Here is a 20,336-nt window from a genome sequence, read left to right on the forward strand (position 1 = left end):
GCTGATTCTTGAAAGGGCATAATCCAAACTGAAAAAACCCCACATTGTCTTAAACTCATAAAGTACGCACGGGGATAGTTATATGTGACAATTCTTGGTTCAAAACCTTTATACTTCTTTTAAATGACTGTGTGTTAAATTATCGATGCCCAGCCTGTTATTTGAGAGCAATCAGACGCTGATTGGTTTCTATGATGTCTCTGTTATGAACTGTTCTTCTTGGGAAATTGTACCCATTCTACCACATCTTGTCTCTGCTATCTGTTATGGTACGTTTTAGCTGCCGAGGGCTGATGTCTCCAACAGAAAACAGCAGTATCACTGCATCTTGTCAGTTAAGCACAGTGCTGCTCTGAACAATGATTTCTTTTTATTCACTTTTTTTCTTTCTTTTTTTTCCCAACCCTCATTTCTCGCCTCATGTTGTGTTTTCTGTTTTCGCTCTTTCTGCTGCCTCTGCCCCGTCACATTTTTTTCTATTTCTTCTTCTTTCATCCCTCAGTGCTTTTAACATTTTTTCCCCGCAGTTTCTACCAATTTCTCCATCTTACAGCTTGATTTCAAATCAATGCAACAATGCAACTTTTTAAAAGTACAGATCACGTTTAGTTCCACAGCTCTAACCCAAGAGCTGATAGTCTTGCTCAAGGACACTTCCTTTTGGAAATGAGTGTTTTATGTAATAATTGTCACGATTTGGCTCATTGTTACAGAGCTTTCCTTCACTTTGTGTCTCTGTCATTGTCTGCAGGGTCTGACTCATCTCCATCAGCACAAGGTCATCCACAGAGACATCAAGGGACAGAACGTCCTGCTGACTGAGAATGCAGAGGTCAAGCTAGGTCAGTCTGTCATCTAACTCCACTTCACAAAACTGCTTCAGGATTGGGAGGGCAGTATGGAGTATAAAGTTTCAGATGGTTCAGATGTGTGTGTGTGTGTGTGTGTGTGTGTGTGTGTGTGTCTTTGTCTTTCCTGCTTCTTTTATGCTGGATGCCAAATTACAAAACCGTTTGTAGCTCTGCCACTGTCCATGATGCAAACTGCTGAAGACATGACTTGCTCTCTCTCTTATTAAAACCAAGATGGGATCTGTATGTGTGCATTTGTAAACTGGGCTATCTATTGTAGGGTATGTTCTCTCTCATGGAATTCAGTAAAGCTCACTGGTTTTGTCTGTGTGTGTATTTGTGTCATGACTTTCTAGTGGACTTTGGGGTTTCAGCCCAGTTGGACAGAACAGTAGGAAGGAGAAACACATTTATTGGGACACCATATTGGATGGCGCCAGAGGTTATTGCCTGTGACGAGAACCCTGAGGCCACATATGACTTCAAGGTGATTTTTCAATCACCTTTCCTCTAAAGATTCGTAAACCCACTAAGGATTTCGATGACTTGTGCTATTTGTGTTTCTTTTGCAGAGTGATTTATGGTCACTGGGAATCACCGCAATAGAGATGGCTGAGGGAGCACCACGTACGTACCCAAAGAATAACCTGTCTCTGTTACACATCATTTCTTAGTGCTTCCACAGTAGATCACTGTAATCAGGAGTCAGATCATTATTCAGTCCAGGATACTCCAACCCATTTTAAGTCATAATTTTAACGAAGGCAAAGGAGTGGATATAAAATCATGTGTCACATTGTTGGGCCGCTGCCCAGAGTTTGGTCTGTTATGCGTTATTTTCCTCTTTGAGGTATTTGAACACAGTTGTCATCATTAAGGTGACAGGCCTTGTATCCACCCTTCAGTTAATTTTGGTTCAGTAAAAAATAACTTATTTTCAAGCTACAGTTTATAACTGATCACAATCTGCAGAAAGGACCTAATTTTGTTTTGATATAGTTGAGCGATTATTAGCATGCTGGCTCTGACTATATGCCATGATAATGTTTAATACAAATACCTAAAAGCATTCGCATCTCTCTTATTTTGAACCTTTAGCACTCTGTGACATGCATCCAATGAGAGCCCTCTTCCTCATTCCACGCAACCCTGCCCCCAGACTCAAGTCAAAGAAGTGGTGAGTGTGTATCACATAATTGCAGTTCGTGTTTGCAGATACTTCAGAGCAGCAGTGCCAGTAGCAGAGAAACAGCGAAAGGTTTTTTTTTTTTCATTTTTGCTGAGACGTGTGTGTACGTGTGTTCAGGTCAAAGAAGTTCCAGTCATTCATAGAGAGCTGTCTAGTAAAGAGCCACAGCCAGAGACCCAGCACAGAGCAGCTCCTCAAACACCCATTCATCAAGGACCTGCCCAATGAGAGGCAAATTCGCATCCAGCTGAAGGATCACATCGACCGCACCAAGAAGAAGAGAGGAGAGAGGGGTGAGCGACAAACTGTGTTGTAGATGTGTGCATGTTTGGATTCTGCATGCAGACAACAAAGTGAAAGTTATGCTTACACTAATTGGAGTGACATACTAGGATATTAAAATGTTTTCTCTGAATTATGCCCCACTGTGACTCATCCCTCCAAGCTGTAGTTTCTATTCATTTGGACACACCTGTGCTTTCTAGTATTTTCAAAGTGTAATTCTTGGCACATGCTCCAAATATATTTTGGCACAAGTAGTTAAGATCAATAAAGATTTGGTTATCTTGCTTTATTTTTAATTGAGCGTAGCATTACTTCAGGCGTAACTAAACGTCAGACTTAACCTGCCATCTTGGTTCCTTAGCTGATGACAACATGTCAGTGCCAGCACACATACGCTGATAGGTTAGCTGATACATCCTATCATCCTATTGGCAAATCTTTTAAATAACACACTATTTAACTTGTTTTAGCCTGGATACAGTCATGTTTGCCACTACAAGCTGCTTTTCAGCCTGGCCTCCCTCTGATTCTACATTTTAATAAATGCAGTGAACCACATGTTGGTTGAAACTGACAGCCCTGCTTAAGCGAGTCTCACTACTGGTTTCCATATATGTGGGAAGGGTGGGGTGGCTTCAAGTTATTAGTATCAAAAATAAACTACTAGAGATGGAAATAGCAATCTTTCTTTGACCAAAGTTGTTGTAAGTGAAATGTGAAGCAGCAGTATAGTGCGTTCACATGGACTTATTACATGTCTATTATGCCTAGTAAGTAAAAAGAAATCAGGCTCATTTGACTGCAGCACAATGAACACCGCCACTAATATAGACCAGTAACAGCAAGATTTAAGCATATTAAATCTTTCCAGCTGAAAAACAGCAAGCACACAGATTTAGTGTATGACTGAGATACTTTCTCAGAGATACGCAGTCACATTATGAATAATGTTTCACTTTAAGGATGAGCTGTTAAACACTTTCAGACAAATGCACAAATTCTCACTTATGCCGTTAATTTCATGGTTTTCAACAAGGCAGAAAATAAAAGTGACAGACTTCCATTAAACTCCATTATGACACAAACACACACTGGCGAGTGTCGGAGTGATAGACTGGCACTCGCATAAAGTACTGCACCAGAAAGAACGACATTAACCGCTTCAGGAAACAACACACTGCAGAGCGGACGTCGGGATGATGTATCGAAATATCTTGCCATTGTAGAGGCTGTGACTTCTCCAGCTGTCACTTTGTCACATTCAGAGGACCAGTCCATGTGCATGCGTCTGAGGAAGAGCTGGGCCTTTTATATGACTGCTGTTTTTTAAGGCCCTTTTTGACTGAAGGAGCTCTGAGCTAATGTTCTCCACCCCACCGCACACAGTAAAATGACAATTTATACTCTTATTCAGTGGCTAAGAGAATGTGCCTTGAAGTGACGATGATTTGGGAATGGCAAAAACGTGAGCAATTTGTTACGAACAGAGGTAGTTAAAGTGAAAAATTCAGAACGTGAAGTGCCTTTGCTCTGTGCTGCTTATTACCTTACTAAGGTTTTATTGTTTTTACTCTTTGCTGCTTCTTTTTTATTCATTCTTACTTGCCTCACTCTATCTCCCTGCCTACCAGATGAAACAGAATATGAGTATAGTGGCAGTGAAGAGGAGGATGAAGACAGAGACAGTTGTGACCCGAGGTCAGTGTTTTTACAAATGCGCAGATATGAACATTAACATGTTCTGCCCAACTTCACCCAACATAGACTTAGTCTTTTTCACTGTCCACCTTTCCAGCTCCATCATCAACATCCCCGGGGAGTCAACCCTGAGGCGAGACTTCCTGCGCCTACAGCTCGCCAATAAGGAGCGTTCAGAGGCCCAACGGCGGCAACAGCTGGAGCAACAGCAGAATGAGGAGCACAAGCGCTTACTGTTGGCTGAGAGACAGAAACGCATCGAAGAGCAAAAGGAGCAGAGGAGGCGACTGGAAGAAGTAAGAGAGAATGAAGTGAAGGCAAGGCTTTGAAAGTATACTGTAGCTTTTCAAACAACAAAAGCTACAAAGATACACATGCATAAAAATTTTAAACTACAAAATATAGTAGGTCATAAACCAACAAAAAAAGAAGGAGAAGAAGAAAAAAAACGATCCAAAATTCATTGGAAAGTCTAAGGAATGTCAGCTTTTAATTGTTCTTGTTTTGCAGCATCTGTTAATCAGACACTGTTAGTCAGTGTCCAGTTTAATTACAAACAGAATGCAAAAACTTGTTTGGATATTTGCATATAAATGGTAATAATCAATGCTTATCAATACCCATCACCATCACTGAAGTTTTCCAAAACAGGATTTCAAAGGGACTGAAAATGATTGAAGGCCAGTCTCTTCGTAATATTTAATGGCTTCTGTTTCAATGGATGCTTCTCTTGTTTCATGGCTCCTCCACTAGCTGGATGAAAGAACAATGATGTGTTAAGTCCAAGCCTAGCTGTCTGACAGCTATACTTACAAATTGTGAACAATTATCAACTTTTGTGGGAGTTACCCATCTGGGAACGACCTCTATCAACAGTGCTTTTGCTATGACATCTTTGTTTCATGTTGCGAAGGCCTCCACCCAGATATAACGTCTCAGCCATAATAAGACAATATTTCTTACCAACACTGGGAGCGAGCTTTATGAAATCAGTCGTGACAGGTTTAAATAGTGTGGCTCTGGGTGTGCCACTTGGAGCGGTTTTATGAATGTATTGCTGGGGCATGCGTGCAAATATTGAAATTTTGAAGATATGCTACAAACTGAATGAGTACACAAAAATGCTATTCATTAAATCAAACGTGAATATAGAACTACTTGGAAGTGGTGCAAATAGAGTAGTTGGTTTAATTACAACCTTTGGGCCCCACCTCAGCTGAATTACATTTATCTACAGAAAATATGTAAGCATGTTACCATCAATAACCTAGTTTACTTATTAGCAATACATCTGACAAATTCAGGTATTTTTTTCTAAATTAACAGTCACCACAAATTAACATCACTACTATGTAAATAATGTTTCTAATTGAACCATTTTCAATAATGTTTGTGTCCTCTGTCAAATAGTTTATTATCTATAGGAAAGAATATTTGGTTCCACATATTTAAATTTGCAAAACACAATTTTGGTAGAGAAAGAATGACATTTATACACACACTTACACAGACACAGTCAGAGCTTGTTCCCCAATGTCCCTTTCTTAGTTCCAGAGAGCAGGCTTACAGAAGGAAATCCTTAGCCCATAATCTGTTTCCCCAAGGATTTGCCTTCCAATGCACCTCTAAGCACCATGACTAGACTTAACTTACATGAACCCACCACTTCAATGGTGTCTGTGTCTTTGTACGCGTGACCAAATACACACATTAGTTAGAATTTGAGCCCGCATATGTTTGTATACTCATTTCCTGTGTTATTATCCTAGAAGTTGTAACACGTACCCAAAAAAAGTGTGCCAAACAAACATGATTTCCTGATTTGTGTTCACTGTGATGATCCTTAATCTTTGTGCATTCCTGCTTTCCTGACAACAGCAACAGCAGCGTGAGCGTGAGCTGAGGAAACAGCAAGAGAGGGAACAGAGAAGACGTTATGAGGAAATGGAGCAGCTCCGTAGAGAAGAGGAGAGGAGGCATGCAGAAAGAGAACAGGTCCATACTTGTACTGCAAAACATGTATTTGTCGTGCGACAATGTAATGCAACAGATATGTGAACCACGATGTTGGGAGTTAGCCTAGAATTCCTCAAACTAATTACACATTGGTATAATACAGTTACATAATAGGAAAGGACATTTCTTTCTTTATTTGTACATTTGTAATGCTGTTTTAAATTAATCTTTATTTTTAATCTGGCTTCATCACTTGCTAATATAAAATTATATAATTATATATAGAAGCTCAATGTTTGAGTCATGAATCAAAATTAAAAGTGCAGAACTAAAAGCACTGTTACATTACACAGAGGTTGCTTAAAGCCTTGGTGGAAACTCATCCCCGGAGTTTCTTTCTCTAAATCCACAGCTTGTCCCTCAGTGTTTTGTTTTTCTTCAGTATTTGTTATGTCAAAATTAATATTTATTTTTTTCTAGCTTCATCAGCCGCATGCCATTGTTTTGATAAAAAACCTCAAAAAGTAAAAGTATAGAACATAAAAGCACTAAAAGTTGTTACATTGGATAGAGGTGCCAAAAACCTTGGTGGAAACTCTAAATCCACGGCTTGTTTGTGTGGCAAAAATATAAATATTGCATAACAAAATTGTAGAGCCCCTCCCATGAGATATTACTTTGCACCTTTTTTTTAGAATGCAAAGAAAGCTGTTGCGGCATTTTCAGCATAGAAATTTTTGCAGCGTTATAGGGATGGACAATTTTAGAGTTTTTTATAGATGCATGCAGTTTGATTGTTCTGTATTTTTCCTCTTACTTGTCTCTTTCTCTCTTTTAACATCTTTTTCTCTTGTCCTCTCTGTGAACCTGAACTGCAGTTCAGCCTTGTATTTTTTGTCTATCCTACTCAATGTTTATCGCTCTGCTGCTCTCCCGCCACGCTTCTCAAGTCTTTTGAAAAGATAACTTCAATCTCTTTTTTTTCTCATTTTCCCTTTGTAACACATTAAAATTGTTTGAGGATATAATATCTTTTATTATTATCTTTTCTCCTCATTGAAAAGAACCACAGGAGATTATATTCTCTATTCTATTCTGTTCCCCCCTTTCTGTCTTTAGCTTTCTTCTCTGCCTGTATATAAATGTTCAGATCTCCAGATTTTTCTCTCAATCTATTTCTATCTCCTTGTGCCGTCGTGCTGCTCAGGAGTATATCCGTAGACAGCTGGAAGAGGAACAGAGGCAGTTAGAGATTCTCCAGCAGCAGCTACTGCAGGAACAGGCATTACTGCTGGTAACCACAGCCCTCCCACGTGCTACAACTGCTCCCCAACTGTGCTGTGTGATCCCTGTCCCCACTGCATGCACCTGAATGGAATATATATTCTTTGGCCTATTAGCTACGGATTTGAGCAAAAACATTTTCCTCTGAAATTGATTCGGATCACTGAACGCATGTGCAGTATCATTTAGTTGGCTGGATCTCAAAGGATTTTACAGAAAAAAAGACTTCTGTTTTGACTGCCCTGTTATGTCATGCAAAGAAAATGTAGGACACTGTTGTTTTCCTCAGTGCCCTGCTCTTTTTTTAAGAGTATTTCCTTTTAGTATTTGTATACTGCATCACTCATGCACTTTAGAGCTAAAAATTGAAGACTGACAAGTTTGAAAGGAAACCTTTTGAGATCCAAAGGCCACAAAAATGACCCTAGTGCCAAAATCCAGTGCTGTGCTATGTCATTATTCTTGTGCCCATCGCTCCAATACTTACATTCCTCTTCCCTGTTTTTCCTGCAGATTTTGTTTGGTTTTTTGCCAGAGCTATATGTAGAAAGTCTGTTTGTGTTCCATATTGGGTTAATCCAATGGTCAGTTTGTATGTTTGTCAGGTCTGTTATGTGAATGCATGACTCAAATCTGACACTATGTGGAAGACTGTGTCACACAAAAAGTATTTTCAAATACAATCAAAAGGGAAATATTGTGTATGGACTTTCCTCCCATTTATTCAAGCCATTCTGAACCCTTAAATTCTGCACATGTAGGGAGGGATAATGATCATTAGAATACGCATCCACTGTTTTTCTACCTGACTTTATAAATGCACTGAAAGTTCCGTAATACCGATTGACCTAAATTTTGTGTCGATATCTACTGGTACCTCATCTGCCTCAGCCGTTTTCCCTTGTGCTAATTTGTCTTTGTGTCTTTGCTCCCATATAAAATAGTTTCCTCTTTTTTGTTTCTCATCTCTTTCCTTCTTGCCATTCACCCTCTACCTTTCTTTCTTCAGGAGTACAAGCGCAAGCAGATTGAGGAGCAGCGGCAGGCAGAGCGGCTACAGAGGCAGCTCCAGCAGGAGAGAGCCTACCTGGTGTCTTTACAGCAGCAGCAGCAACAACAGCAGCAGCAGCAGCAGGAGGGAAGACAAGCAGAGAAGAAACCGCTTTACCACTATAAGGATGTCGTTAATCCTAACGACAAGCCTGCCTGGGCTAAAGAGGTAATATACATGGCATGCAAAGCTATGCATGGTCTTTTGAACTTGCTTGTCTTCCATGAAGAAAGGTTCTGAGCACCAGGTCTGTGTACTAAATGTTTTTATGCTGATGTCAATAATGTATTTAAAGTGAACCTCAACCAGTTGCGTTCTTGCATTGTGGTTATCTTATTTAGCAGGTTGTACTAGAAGCAGGAACTTTGTGAGGAGAGTACTGGAGAAACTTTGCTTTTTGAATCGAAACACCCTTTTAAAATGAATTCTGTTTCTTTAATAATTACGCTGTGAAGTGTGCTTTGTGTGTGTCTGTGTTGCTTAATGTCCTCTGACTGTGACCCCTAGGTCCCGAAGCAGCAGCAGCATGCTCATGGTAACCCACCTCGTTCCCGCCTTCGACATCATCAGTCATTCAACCAGCCTCAAACTTCTAGCTCTCACGGCCAATCTAGACCTCAGGCGCCTAAGCGTACTCTGTCTCATTCTCCCCAGCTTCTCTCCAGCCAGCTTCCCCATATATGTATTTCAGTAGACCCTGGTGAACCCCTAGATCTAGAGTTGAAGCTGGAGATAAGCCAGCAGGTCAAAGAACTTAGAGCTCAGAAACACAATCGAAGGGGGCGTAGCCCAGGGTATGTCCTAGAGCACAGTAAGTCTGTTGACCAAGGGCTCAATAAAGGTCCTGTCAAGAGCCCCAAACAAGGCTCGTGTTATCTACCAGAGCCTAGCAGTCAAAATGGGAAGCATAGAGATAGATGTCTATCTGTCACAAGTCAGCCAACCATTAAGGAGCTAATGTCTCAAGAGTCACAGCTTAAGGCTCGACCTCATCCGATATCTCCAGGACAGACCCAGAATCCCACGCCTTCCAAACCCGTGTCCTTAATGGTTAGTGCCCATCGACGTGGCAGGTCACACTCACCCTGCAATAGAATAGATGTAGACATAGAGCTTTATAATCCGGGAGGATGGCACAAATCGTTGAGGCAAAGCGTGAGCCATGACAGCCTTACAATGCACTTGGACTCAAAGGCAGTTGACCAAACTGACCTACTCTCTCAGTCCTTCCCTGCAAATGCTCTCTGTTCTGCCCTATCTAAACACAGGAACTCCTACTCACCTGCTCCCAGCAGTAGCAATCTTCTCCAAGTCCCTGATAACAATCACTTACTTTCCCCTCTTTCCGATAGGGGCATGACCTCTGAGACATGGAGGGAACATGCAATTAGAGGTAGTTCCTCTATGTGTGATCTTAGTGCTTCTGCCCCTGCAGGGTTACTAAAAAGAAGCATGAATAATATTATTTCAATGAGTTCAAACTCTCCATCCCCTTGGTTGTGCCTTTCTCCTCGCAGCTCTTCTCAAATTTTCCGCACACAGTCCTCCACATCCTCAGTGTCGCCGTCCACATCCCCAGTATCGCCATCCAGCAGTTTCTTCTCTCCTCCATTCTCCCCTGAGAGCCCTGGGTTCAACACAGAATCTCCTTATTACCCCACCTTAGTCTTGCCTAACCAAACGTCATTTCCTAACAGTTCACCTCACTGCTCCCCACAAGGCTCTCCCTTTGGATCCCAATCCCAGATCGCCAGGTCTGTTGGAGCAACAGAGTGCTAGACTCTGCTCCAGCACATGTATATAAGACCACACACACACACACGCACACACACGCACGCGCACTTGTACTTCTATATTTGTGATTACATAAATGCTCCACTCTACTCATTTTAACTACTGGAGCATATCAAGTTTTTGTATTACTTCTATGGCTCAGATATGACCTTGATAAATTTCTAAAACACTGCTTGACATAACAGTCAAAAGTACCAAATTTCCCACAAAGACAGAGGTACAATTGGATACATGCAGAATGTTCATACTCAAGCATACAGACAGTAAAAGGTACATTTCCACTTTTGTCCCTATAAAGCTTATATATATATTCTTCTTACTGTTAGTAACACATTTAATTATTCATTTTATATAGCTCGTATTATTTATGGGCTTAAGATCAAGGGGAGAGGTGCCTGTGTTCAGTTATAGTTTAATACCACTTTGTAGATACAGTAGCCTAGTTAGCTAGACCACTCATTCCCCCCTGCCTGCCCCCTCAATGCCCCTGCCACCCAGTTTCCCAGAGGGCACCGTGATGAGCCTACTTCTAGATATCTTGGATTTGATGGCATCAGGGAAAACCCACCCATCTCATCTTCCAGTTAGGTCAGTCAACCAGTAAATCATATCCTAGCCTGGTGATGGGTGCTGGCCAAGTGGTGGTGGGATCCTTTTAATAAACCCGAGATGCCTTTCTGGCGACCTATTCTTCTTCCTCATCTCATACAGTATTTTTTTCTGTATGTAGATGCAACATTGCCAACAGCTAACCTCCAATATTCTCTTCTCTCTGTAATAGAAAGAGTTTTTGGGTGGTAAACTTATGACAAACACAAAAAAATGAAATATGCACTACCCAAAAGGTTTTTCTTCATCTTTTTCTAATCTCTCTTTTCTTGTTGTTTAGTCAATATACTAACCTTGATTACACTCCACAGATCAAACTTCGATCTCAGCAGTACTTCGCCTAAACCACTGAATGTTTTTCTTTCAGTTATTTGCAGACTGTTTGTCTAAATCTGATTCCATCATCCGTAGTTGCATTTCATTCAAGGAACTAACAAAAGCTGTTTGATGCTGTAGATGTCAAAGTTGCAACGTTGTAGTTGACCTTGTAGCAGGCACCTAACAGATTTGAGGAATGGCTCGGTATCGCATAGTTGTTTTGAACCAGGTCATAATCTGAAATAATCCTGCTAGATTATGTGAGCTCCTGTGGATTTAGAGAAAGCTTTTAAAGAGAAAGGCACTCTTGTTTACCTTGGGGCTGTTGAAACTAGAACCCGCTGAGCCATCACTCAACCCTGAAACTACAGATGGGTAGAGTGTTTAGAGTGGAAAAGTGTGATTTTGGCAGCTGGGCGTATCCCTTGGAACATTCTCCTATTGCACAGCAGATAATCTGATAATCAGATTACACTGGCAAGAGGAGCTTCCTGCCCCTTTCACACACAGATGTATTTACTTTGACACACGTGAGCACAGTTCAGTGGAAACGGACTGGAATTACACAAACACTTCAACATTGCGTTGTGCTTACGTGGTTCTTTTATTCTGTTTTGAATGTGGCATCTGATAAAGCAGATTAGAAGCTATACTTAAACTTTCACTACAGCCATCAGACACTCTTACTCCTCAACATGGAGAAACGACACCACAAACAACTTAATTGAGACATAAATTAGTCAGACGCCCAATCTGTTTGTGAATAAAAAACCTATTCTTTGTGCAAAACAAAATCTTTGTGTTATTGTTGGCCTGCTGGTTTACCCTGATAAGGGCTTCTGTGGAAGTCTGGCATGGCTCACCTGTGTTATTATTGCATAGAAGAGACGGTTAAGACTGGTTTTAACTCGAAAAACAAGACTTCACTTAGTCACGCAGAGTCCTATCATGTCATTAAAACAATGTGCAATATAAAGAGAGGCTCTCGTAAATTTCTTATGTAATATCCATCAATCCATCAGTCGCACACTTCTACATTGCGGTTGTTGTCACCGCAGAGAAGAGTGATGTTTAAGATTGTCTAGTGGCTTGTAGAGGTGCATGGGTGTGTGGGTGGTGCCCATTGTGGATCATACATGGTGACTGGCTGTGTTGTGTGCTTCACTGTGAGTAACAGTCGTATGTGACCTGCCTCAGGTGGAGGAGCGATCTAAGCTGAACAGGCAGAGCTCTCCAGCACTGCAGCACAAAGTGTCCAACCGCATCTCCGACCCCTCCCTCCCAACCCGCTCCGAGTCCTTCAGCAGTGGGGGCATGCAGCCTGCCCGCACCCCACCCATCCACCGTTCCAACGAACCACAGGTGTGTGTGTGCGCGCGCGCAAAAAGAGGCACTTTCACCTTTCGTGCCTTCTCTCACATATTGTTGTCCACCTCACCCTTAACCATCCTTTGTCCATTTCACTCACACTGTTAAACTCTGACTTCATCAATGTGTTTATCCCCACAGATGGCTCACCTGGTTCCTGTGAAAACCCACACTAGCTCCATGTCTGGCTCTCAGTCTCTGCAGGACCAGAAAGACTCAGCTCTCAGTGAGAGTGTGAGTGTGGGCTCCCCCAGGCCTGAGATGCCTCGTCAGAACTCAGACCCCACTTCTGACACCCCGGGACCTCCACAGCGCAATGCTGGCAGGGAGGAACGGGACCGTGACAGGGATCGAGATCGGGATCGGGACAGAACCGCTTGGCTGAGAGAGGAGGACATCCCACCCAAGGTTGAGATTCATAATCAGAAATGAAGGCTAAGAATATTTGGTATCTTTTATTAACCTGTGTTTATGCTTTTTATTTATTGTTTCAGCATTTTTTGAACTCTGTGTTTAAATATTGCATAGTGTAGTATACTTGCAATTTTATTAATAATCCTGTTTTAAATGAATGTTGGCCTCTCCAGCTGCTTGACAAAATTCATGCTATACTGTACATCATGGTGTTTTACCATTTCCCTCTTTGCCATGGATCGGTAGTGTACTTTACAAAGACGAGGATACATGTTTTGAACATTTTTCCAGGAGAAAAAGCAAAGTTTTATCTTGTTTCTGTGTTTGTCCAGGTACCCCAACGGACCACTTCCATCTCCCCAGCCTTGGTCAGGAAAAACTCTCCTAATGGAGGAGTAGGTCTGGGTCCTCGGACAGGTTCTCAGCTTATAAGGGCAAGGTAAAGGGCAAAGTAGCAAACTGATTTTGAATTACTTTCTGTAACATTTCCCATGTGTTATTCCTTAGTGTGTTTAAACAGAAATAAAAACTTGTATTTATTTGTACTTTTGTATGAGGATACTGCGTATTTAAAAGGTCTGCTTTCATCCTTTTTCAGCAACCCTGACCTGCGGCGCTCTGAACTCTCTTTGGACGCTATGCTGCAAAGAACCTCTTCCAACTCATCATCTTCCTCGTCCCCTTCATCTCAGGGGGGTTCAGCTGAGAGGAGAGGTATAAAACCTCAAGCTCTTAAACACATAATACAGGCTCATAAGACACATACAAAACCTAATCTGGCAAACATCAACATCAAGTGAATGCTTGTAAGTAAACCAGAAAAAAACCAATGTGTAGGCAGAGGATCACACATACTGTGTATGCGTACCTCCACATACATTGACATGGATTTCGAGTCTATCAGCAGGACATTGCAGTTCTGCACCGATCAACCTGTCTGATGTGCCCTGTTACTCTGGGCCTCTGGAGAGGTTGAAGAGAGGAAATGAGAGAGGGAGATAGAGAGAAGCGCAGAGCGAGGTGTCAAACAACAGGCCAGAGGGATATCTAAGATATGCATGGATTTCCCTCTGACAAACACATAGAAAGGTTGAAGTACCTTGATATTAGTTGGATTTATTTTTCAACTCTGTTGACAGAAAACAGTCTTAAAGATGGAATAAATACAGATGGAGAAAAATAAAAAAAATTCTAATGAACGAGTTTCGCAGTGAATTAATATCTAGATTTGAGTTAAACTGCTAATTTTCTTTTAATCGCCATTTTTTGTTTTGGTAGGTCAAAGCAAGCAGGAGGGATCCCCTCTAGGAGCCAATCAAGAAGCAAAGCTCAAGCAGGAGGAGGGACGTGAGTCAACAAGACCCAGCAGACCTGCCGTGAGTCAAACAACACAGACACACAAAGAACCTCTTTCTGTCACAGGCATCTCCTCTCTGGGAATCTTTTACAGGCCTCCTCCTCTCTTTTTCTACTATTCACTTGATCTTTCTTTCTCTTCCCATCTCTTTCTTCTTCTATTCTTCAGAGCTATAAGAAAGCCATAGATGAGGTTAGTGAATATTGCGCCCCCCCTCCCGTTTCCTTTATTCTGGTTTTCCTTTGATCTTCAGAGGCCCTTTTCTTCCCCTGGCATGATGGAGTTAGTGGGTTTCACAAGAAGATGATGTTTCCTTTTTACGCTGACATATCAGGGTGTAATGGCAATAGCAGTGCATGTGTGCTTCTACACACATACCTGAGAGAGTGTATATTTGGATGCGTGCCTGTGTGGGTTTGCATGTGTTGGGTGGGGGCGTGTGTGAATATGTGTGTACTGCAAAGCACCTGAACAGTCTTTGAATTTCTTTTCCTGTTTCTCCATTATCACGGTTACTGGTCAGGAGGAGCTGGTAAGCGCACCGTGTGTAATAATCCTCCCCCTGTCTGCATGATTTGGTCTGATCCATCTGCTTGGGTGATGGGGAGGCGAGGGAGGGGAGGAACCATGGGCCAGTTGGCATGGGGGCGATTGGTAGAGTGGAGTAATTCTGCACTCCAGTAGTTTATAAAGCTTGATTATATGTCTTTCTCTGTTCTTATGACTTGTGTTCTCAAGGGTCGTACTTGCTTGTGAGTGAATGAAAGTGCTGATTTTGATCAATCCTCATGTTGAAAGTTAGAATTTAACTGTTAAGATTTTTTTAAAGTGTACTGCCAGATCAGCACTCTTGTTCCACGGCTCTTGTGTACAGGCTCGGATTGCTATGTGACAACAATTAAGTTGGCCTTTAGTCTTGATGGTCATTATTTGTCTGAATCTTTGACCCTCTCCATTTCCTTTGCCCGTTGTGTGTGATTTGGTCTCTCAGTCTTGAGGTTCTGAGACTGAATGAAATCACCTTTTCTCTCCTCTTTTGCCTTTGTTCACAGGACTTAAGTGCATTAGCTAAGGAACTCAGAGAACTAAGGGTAGAGGAGGGAAGCAGACCTCCAGTGAAGGTAAAATGACAACTGTAAATTCTCTAAATTCAAACATAAATAAAAAGTTGAGGATGGAAAATAGACAAAGCTAAAAGCCTGTTTATGTTGTGACGTTAATCAGGTAGAATGGTAGTGACAAATCTTCATGTAGAGATAACGGGCAAAACAAAGTTCTCGTTCGTTATTAAACAGTGCAAATTTAAATTAGACTCTGTCATGTTAGATATCTCTGACCACTGCTACAATACAATTTTAAATTGTAATTAGCCGATGGGATTCAGTCTAAAAGAAACATTGCTTTAAATATATTTTTGCTTATTTATAGTAATCTCAGGTTAATCGTAAAGCTACAAGTTGTTTGAATTGCTTAACATTTTTTTTAGGTTCCACCTAACTTAAAAGTGACTGTTATTTTGTGTTAAAAATGTTTTTATATATATTAAAAAGAACAGAATATGTGTATCTATGAGATCTAACAATTGTGTTTGCAGTGCAATTTCTTCTTCACAAAAATCCTTAATTTGTTTCTATTAAAAAAGGGGAAAAAAGATCTTGCTAGGCAAAACAACTTATAATAATAACTGACCTATAATGACTTTCTTCAGCCTTCACTGACACTGCTGACTGCACCACTCTGCCCCACTTCTCTTTACACGGCTGAGCAGAAACCATACCCCACTACCACACTTGCATCCATATCTGCTATTTTGCAGTCTATTTCATTTTTGCTGTTGTTGCCAAAATTGATGATGCATTTGTGCAATAGTGCCACCAACTGCACATTAGCAGAACAGCATGAAAGATCTGTGTTCTCTTTCCCACATTCTTCACTGATCGCACAATATAAACCAAACCGTATATATCTGGTGCAGTCTAAATGACTTCTAGAGGGAATCAGATACAACCGTAAATCTTCTCTCATCAGTGTTTCTTCTCAGTGGTTCGAAAGTAAATTTTTCTCTCTACGTCTTGTTCATTGACACAGGTGACAGACTACTCGTCTTCCAGTGAAGAATCAGAGAGCAGCGATGAAGATGGGGAGACAGATGGAACTGTTGCTGTGAGCGATATTCCCCGCATAATGTACGTTTTCGCCTTCATGTTTCCTCTCTTTTGCTTTGACATGCTAGTGTTCGTAGGTTTGGGATTAGCACAATGCCAGTAGCATAGTAGTTGGTTTAATTTTAAATGTAAATATTTAAGTCTCTGTATTTTTCTTGCAGGCCAGCAGTGCAGAGTAGTGGAGAGTCATATGGAGGGTTGACAGAAGACTCTCTGGGAGATGCCTATAACAGCTCGAAGGACAGTACTCTAGTAATGAGAGAGGTGACGAATATGCATGCACACACTCAAACATGCTTACACACTTACAAAACTGTTATTGCTGTAGAGCAATATATTCTTTTGTGCTCATCTTTCTGTTCTCCTAACTTCTCTTGATATTTATATGTCTTTATTTGTCACACAGGCAGAGGAGAGGAGGAGAGGAGGTCATAGTGAGAGCAATGGGTTTGGAAATCATGGTAACCATGGTAACCTCCCTGACCTGGTGCAACAGAGCAACTCCCCGTCAGCGACACCCACCACAGCCCTGCAGGAGCTCAGCGACATGGCTGAGGTGAGACACGGGCACAAATTGCACACTTTAACAATGATTCCTGTGTGTTTATGTCACACTAGGTAGACTGTTGTTGGACTTACTGATTGTTTTGTGTCTTACAGTTTGGTGTTGGTGGGTCCAAAGCATCATTTACTCCATTCGTTGATCCACGGGTCTATCAGACCTCCCCAAGTGATGACAATGAGAACTCAGCAGCAGGTAGTTGGATAGTGTAGAGTTTTAGTTAAATGTCAGTCAGTGAACTCCATCTTTGAAATCAGCTGTTAGTGGAAAAAGGCATTTCTTATCTGTCATCATTGTTGCCAAAATCACATATTCCCTTCTGTCTTTGTTCGTCTTTGTCTTGGCAGCCATGTTTGCCAATGAGCTGCTGAGGCAGGAGCAGGCACGACTAAATGAAGCCAGGAAGATCTCTGTGGTAAATGTCAACCCCACCAACATCAGACCCCACAGTGACACGCCAGAGATCCGCAAATACAAGAAACGCTTTAACTCCGAGATCCTTTGTGCTGCACTCTGGGGTAGGACGGTGTAGCCTTTATCTTACCCACTACAGAAAGCAAAATATTCTATTTGTGTGCTTTTGTTTGCTTTTCTCTGACTCCAACTCTTATCCGTACACGTTTAGGTGTGAATCTACTAGTGGGGACAGAAAATGGTCTCATGCTGCTCGACCGAAGTGGACAGGGAAAAGTTTATAACCTGATCACCAGAAGGCGTTTCCTACAGATGGATGTACTAGAGGGCCTCAATGTGTTGGTCACCATATCTGGTAGGTTTAATATGCATACAGTATGCACAACTCGCTCATACCTGTACCTTAAGTTACACTTTCTGTAACAGACATTAAGGTAGTAAAAGACATGTTGACAAAATCTGTTTCGTAAGTAGCTTTTTATCTCATTTTTTACAGAAAGAGGTCATTTGTTTTTGATTCTTTCATTAATTTATTTTTTGTTTTACAAAAAATTTGATTATTATCATTTTAATACTAATTTGATCGATTTCATTTTCCTGTTTGCCCCTACCTTTACAGGGAAAAAGAATAAGTTGCGTGTCTACTATTTATCCTGGCTGAGGAACAGAATATTACATAATGACCCAGAAGTAGAGAAAAAGCAGGGTTGGATTACCGTAGGAGAACTGGAAGGCTGTGTGCATTATAAAGTTGGTAAGTGTCTGTTTGTATGAATAAAAATAAAGTTTAATTTGAAGGGCCATTGTAGTTAAAGTGGTATTATCTAACCTGTTGTGAAATTTATAAACCAAAATTAAAATGGGTAATATAATTTGCTGCTGATTTTGACGAATACCTTGGAATTTTCTCAAACCCCAACTTGTTGAAGGAGCTGATGTGCAAGAGCTTTCTTGAGAATTTTAGAAATTAGTCAGTGCTTGGAAATGAATCCATTGTATCTATGGTGAGAGTTTTAAGAAGTTATGAACTACATGAAAGAGTCAATTTGATAACAGACCAAAGCAAAGGGTGCGATCTTAGCCAGAATCTTCTCAAGAAACCTGGCAGGAATCATATCAGATGGCCAAGAAAAGGTGTGCATAGGAGATATTTGGGAGATCTGCCATGCAAATAGCTGGGACAAGGATTAAGCAATACTTAGAAGGTAAAATCTAACAACATAAGTCTCTTAAGAAATCCCAACCAGCAAATGCTGTGGGAGCACGAACCTAAATAAAGAGTTCCTTGATACTAAATAAATAAAACTGAGTGTTCATTATATACACTGGGCCAATGTAAGGCCACTTCTAATTTCTTGTTGTCTTAAATGTGTCTTTGTCATGTTTGCAGTCAAATATGAGAGGATCAAGTTCCTGGTGATTGCTCTGAAAAATTCCGTGGAAATCTATGCCTGGGCTCCAAAACCCTACCACAAGTTCATGGCCTTTAAGGTAAAGAAGTAAAAACTGAAATGACATCAGTGCTCAAAAACATACTGGACACACGCATAAGTAGAATGCATGTCTACTGCGTGCACAGCATGTGTATAAATTTATATGAAGTTTACATACTATATATGACTGCTGGCCTTGTAAATTACAGTTTCATGGATTGACTTTATGATTTTATTTCTGTTTCTTTGATCGCGCCTCCCTTGACTATGTGTCATTCTCTTTCAGTCATTTACAGACCTACAGCATCGTCCCCAGCTGGTTGACCTGACGGTAGAAGAAGGTCAGAGGTTAAAGGTCATCTATGGCTCCAGCGTGGGCTTCCATGTCATTGATGTGGACTCAGGCAACCCTTACGACATATACATTCCCTCACATGTAAGTACAAGACTACTTTCTAAATATGTCTAAACATGTTTTATCAATGGGACTCTTTCTGTAACCATCCACATCTCACTCCTAAGTTTTTTCAACCGTTACCTGCTTATTGCCGCTTGAGACAACGCTGACTCATCTGTTGTTTCATGAGGATTGACTCATGTTGGTTCTTGCAATACAATTTACTTGGATGATTGAATGTCATTTTTTGTAGTTTGCTTCACTTGGTGTATAGTACTTGGATTATCTTTGTTAAGAAATCAGGTTGTTCATGTAAACTGCTTGCTTTTATCACAGAGCATAAAGAAGGAACACCTACTTCCAAATGTGACTTTAGAATTGCTATCAAAAATCAGCTTGTTCATTTTAACCACTCCACTCTTTGAAGGTTGGGAGACAGTCACTAATTTTCCTCTTGTATGCTTGAGTGAAAAATTAAATCTGGTTCTTGCATGCAGATTAGTTTGTTCCATAGTGGATGCAAATCTCAGGCTTTAATGCAAATCCAGGTCAAAGACAGTTCAGCCCAAATCTTAACTTCTTGGCAATATTTTAGTAGACATGATGAACCACAGATGAGACATGTTATTCTTGAGCTGTTGTACCGTGCAGTAATGCATACTGTACATGGGGATAAATACCCGAATATTCTTAATCACTGGCATGTTTTGCTGTTTCAACCTTTCACCCATGCTTCTTTTTTCTCTCCTTCCCTGACAACTTCCTCCTCCAGTGTGCCAAACAGATGAAGGTGACATCCTGCTATCCACCTTTTAGATTAGATCAATAGTTCTTTAGTAAAACCCCTGTAGTGGATACACAGCAGCTACATGTGCCTATATGCAGTTCACTAGTGTAGATATTAGATAACCAGAAACTGGTGAACAAATTTGTCTTACCCACAGCAGACAGCACAAGGCTCTCGAAACATGTACTTACTTCCAACAAGAACAAAAACACACAATTTAAACTTAAAAAATAAAAAAGCTGACATGCAAGAAAATAATTTGTATTACAGTCAAACAGCGTTTCCATTGACTGTATTGCAGTCAGGTTTTGGGCATACCTGATGGTATGCACTTGACTTTCACAGATCAGTACCACCACAATTTGATAGCTTGTGTACAGTAATTGAATTCATTAATACATGAA

General features: G+C 40.9%; 1 protein-coding gene across 1 annotated transcript in view; it reads left to right on the forward strand.

Annotated features, from left to right (window-relative positions):
- The window catches only part of LOC146612181 (TRAF2 and NCK-interacting protein kinase-like), a 51,922-nt gene that overhangs the window by 28,230 nt on the left and 3,356 nt on the right, over positions 1-20,336 (forward strand). The window contains exons 6-32 of the mRNA XM_085343402.1: positions 752-842; positions 1,208-1,338; positions 1,424-1,478; positions 1,950-2,028; positions 2,158-2,333; positions 3,957-4,023; positions 4,121-4,319; positions 5,902-6,018; positions 7,187-7,273; positions 8,273-8,482; positions 8,822-9,364; positions 12,233-12,397; positions 12,545-12,811; positions 13,150-13,256; positions 13,416-13,531; positions 14,096-14,193; positions 15,227-15,295; positions 16,263-16,360; positions 16,501-16,603; positions 16,746-16,895; positions 17,000-17,096; positions 17,249-17,419; positions 17,527-17,670; positions 17,935-18,069; positions 18,706-18,806; positions 19,035-19,184; positions 19,918-19,935. Coding sequence (XP_085199528.1) covers positions 752-842; positions 1,208-1,338; positions 1,424-1,478; positions 1,950-2,028; positions 2,158-2,333; positions 3,957-4,023; positions 4,121-4,319; positions 5,902-6,018; positions 7,187-7,273; positions 8,273-8,482; positions 8,822-9,364; positions 12,233-12,397; positions 12,545-12,811; positions 13,150-13,256; positions 13,416-13,531; positions 14,096-14,193; positions 15,227-15,295; positions 16,263-16,360; positions 16,501-16,603; positions 16,746-16,895; positions 17,000-17,096; positions 17,249-17,419; positions 17,527-17,670; positions 17,935-18,069; positions 18,706-18,806; positions 19,035-19,184; positions 19,918-19,935 — 3,744 coding nt within the window. The remainder of the gene's footprint in view (positions 1-751; positions 843-1,207; positions 1,339-1,423; positions 1,479-1,949; positions 2,029-2,157; positions 2,334-3,956; positions 4,024-4,120; positions 4,320-5,901; positions 6,019-7,186; positions 7,274-8,272; positions 8,483-8,821; positions 9,365-12,232; positions 12,398-12,544; positions 12,812-13,149; positions 13,257-13,415; positions 13,532-14,095; positions 14,194-15,226; positions 15,296-16,262; positions 16,361-16,500; positions 16,604-16,745; positions 16,896-16,999; positions 17,097-17,248; positions 17,420-17,526; positions 17,671-17,934; positions 18,070-18,705; positions 18,807-19,034; positions 19,185-19,917; positions 19,936-20,336) is intronic.

The sequence above is a fragment of the Diplotaxodon limnothrissa genome, linkage group LG19 (genome assembly GCF_057381915.1).
Source record: "Diplotaxodon limnothrissa isolate DT_005_m linkage group LG19, D_limnothrissa_male_GT1.1, whole genome shotgun sequence".
Classification (NCBI taxonomy): domain Eukaryota; kingdom Metazoa; phylum Chordata; class Actinopteri; order Cichliformes; family Cichlidae; genus Diplotaxodon; species Diplotaxodon limnothrissa.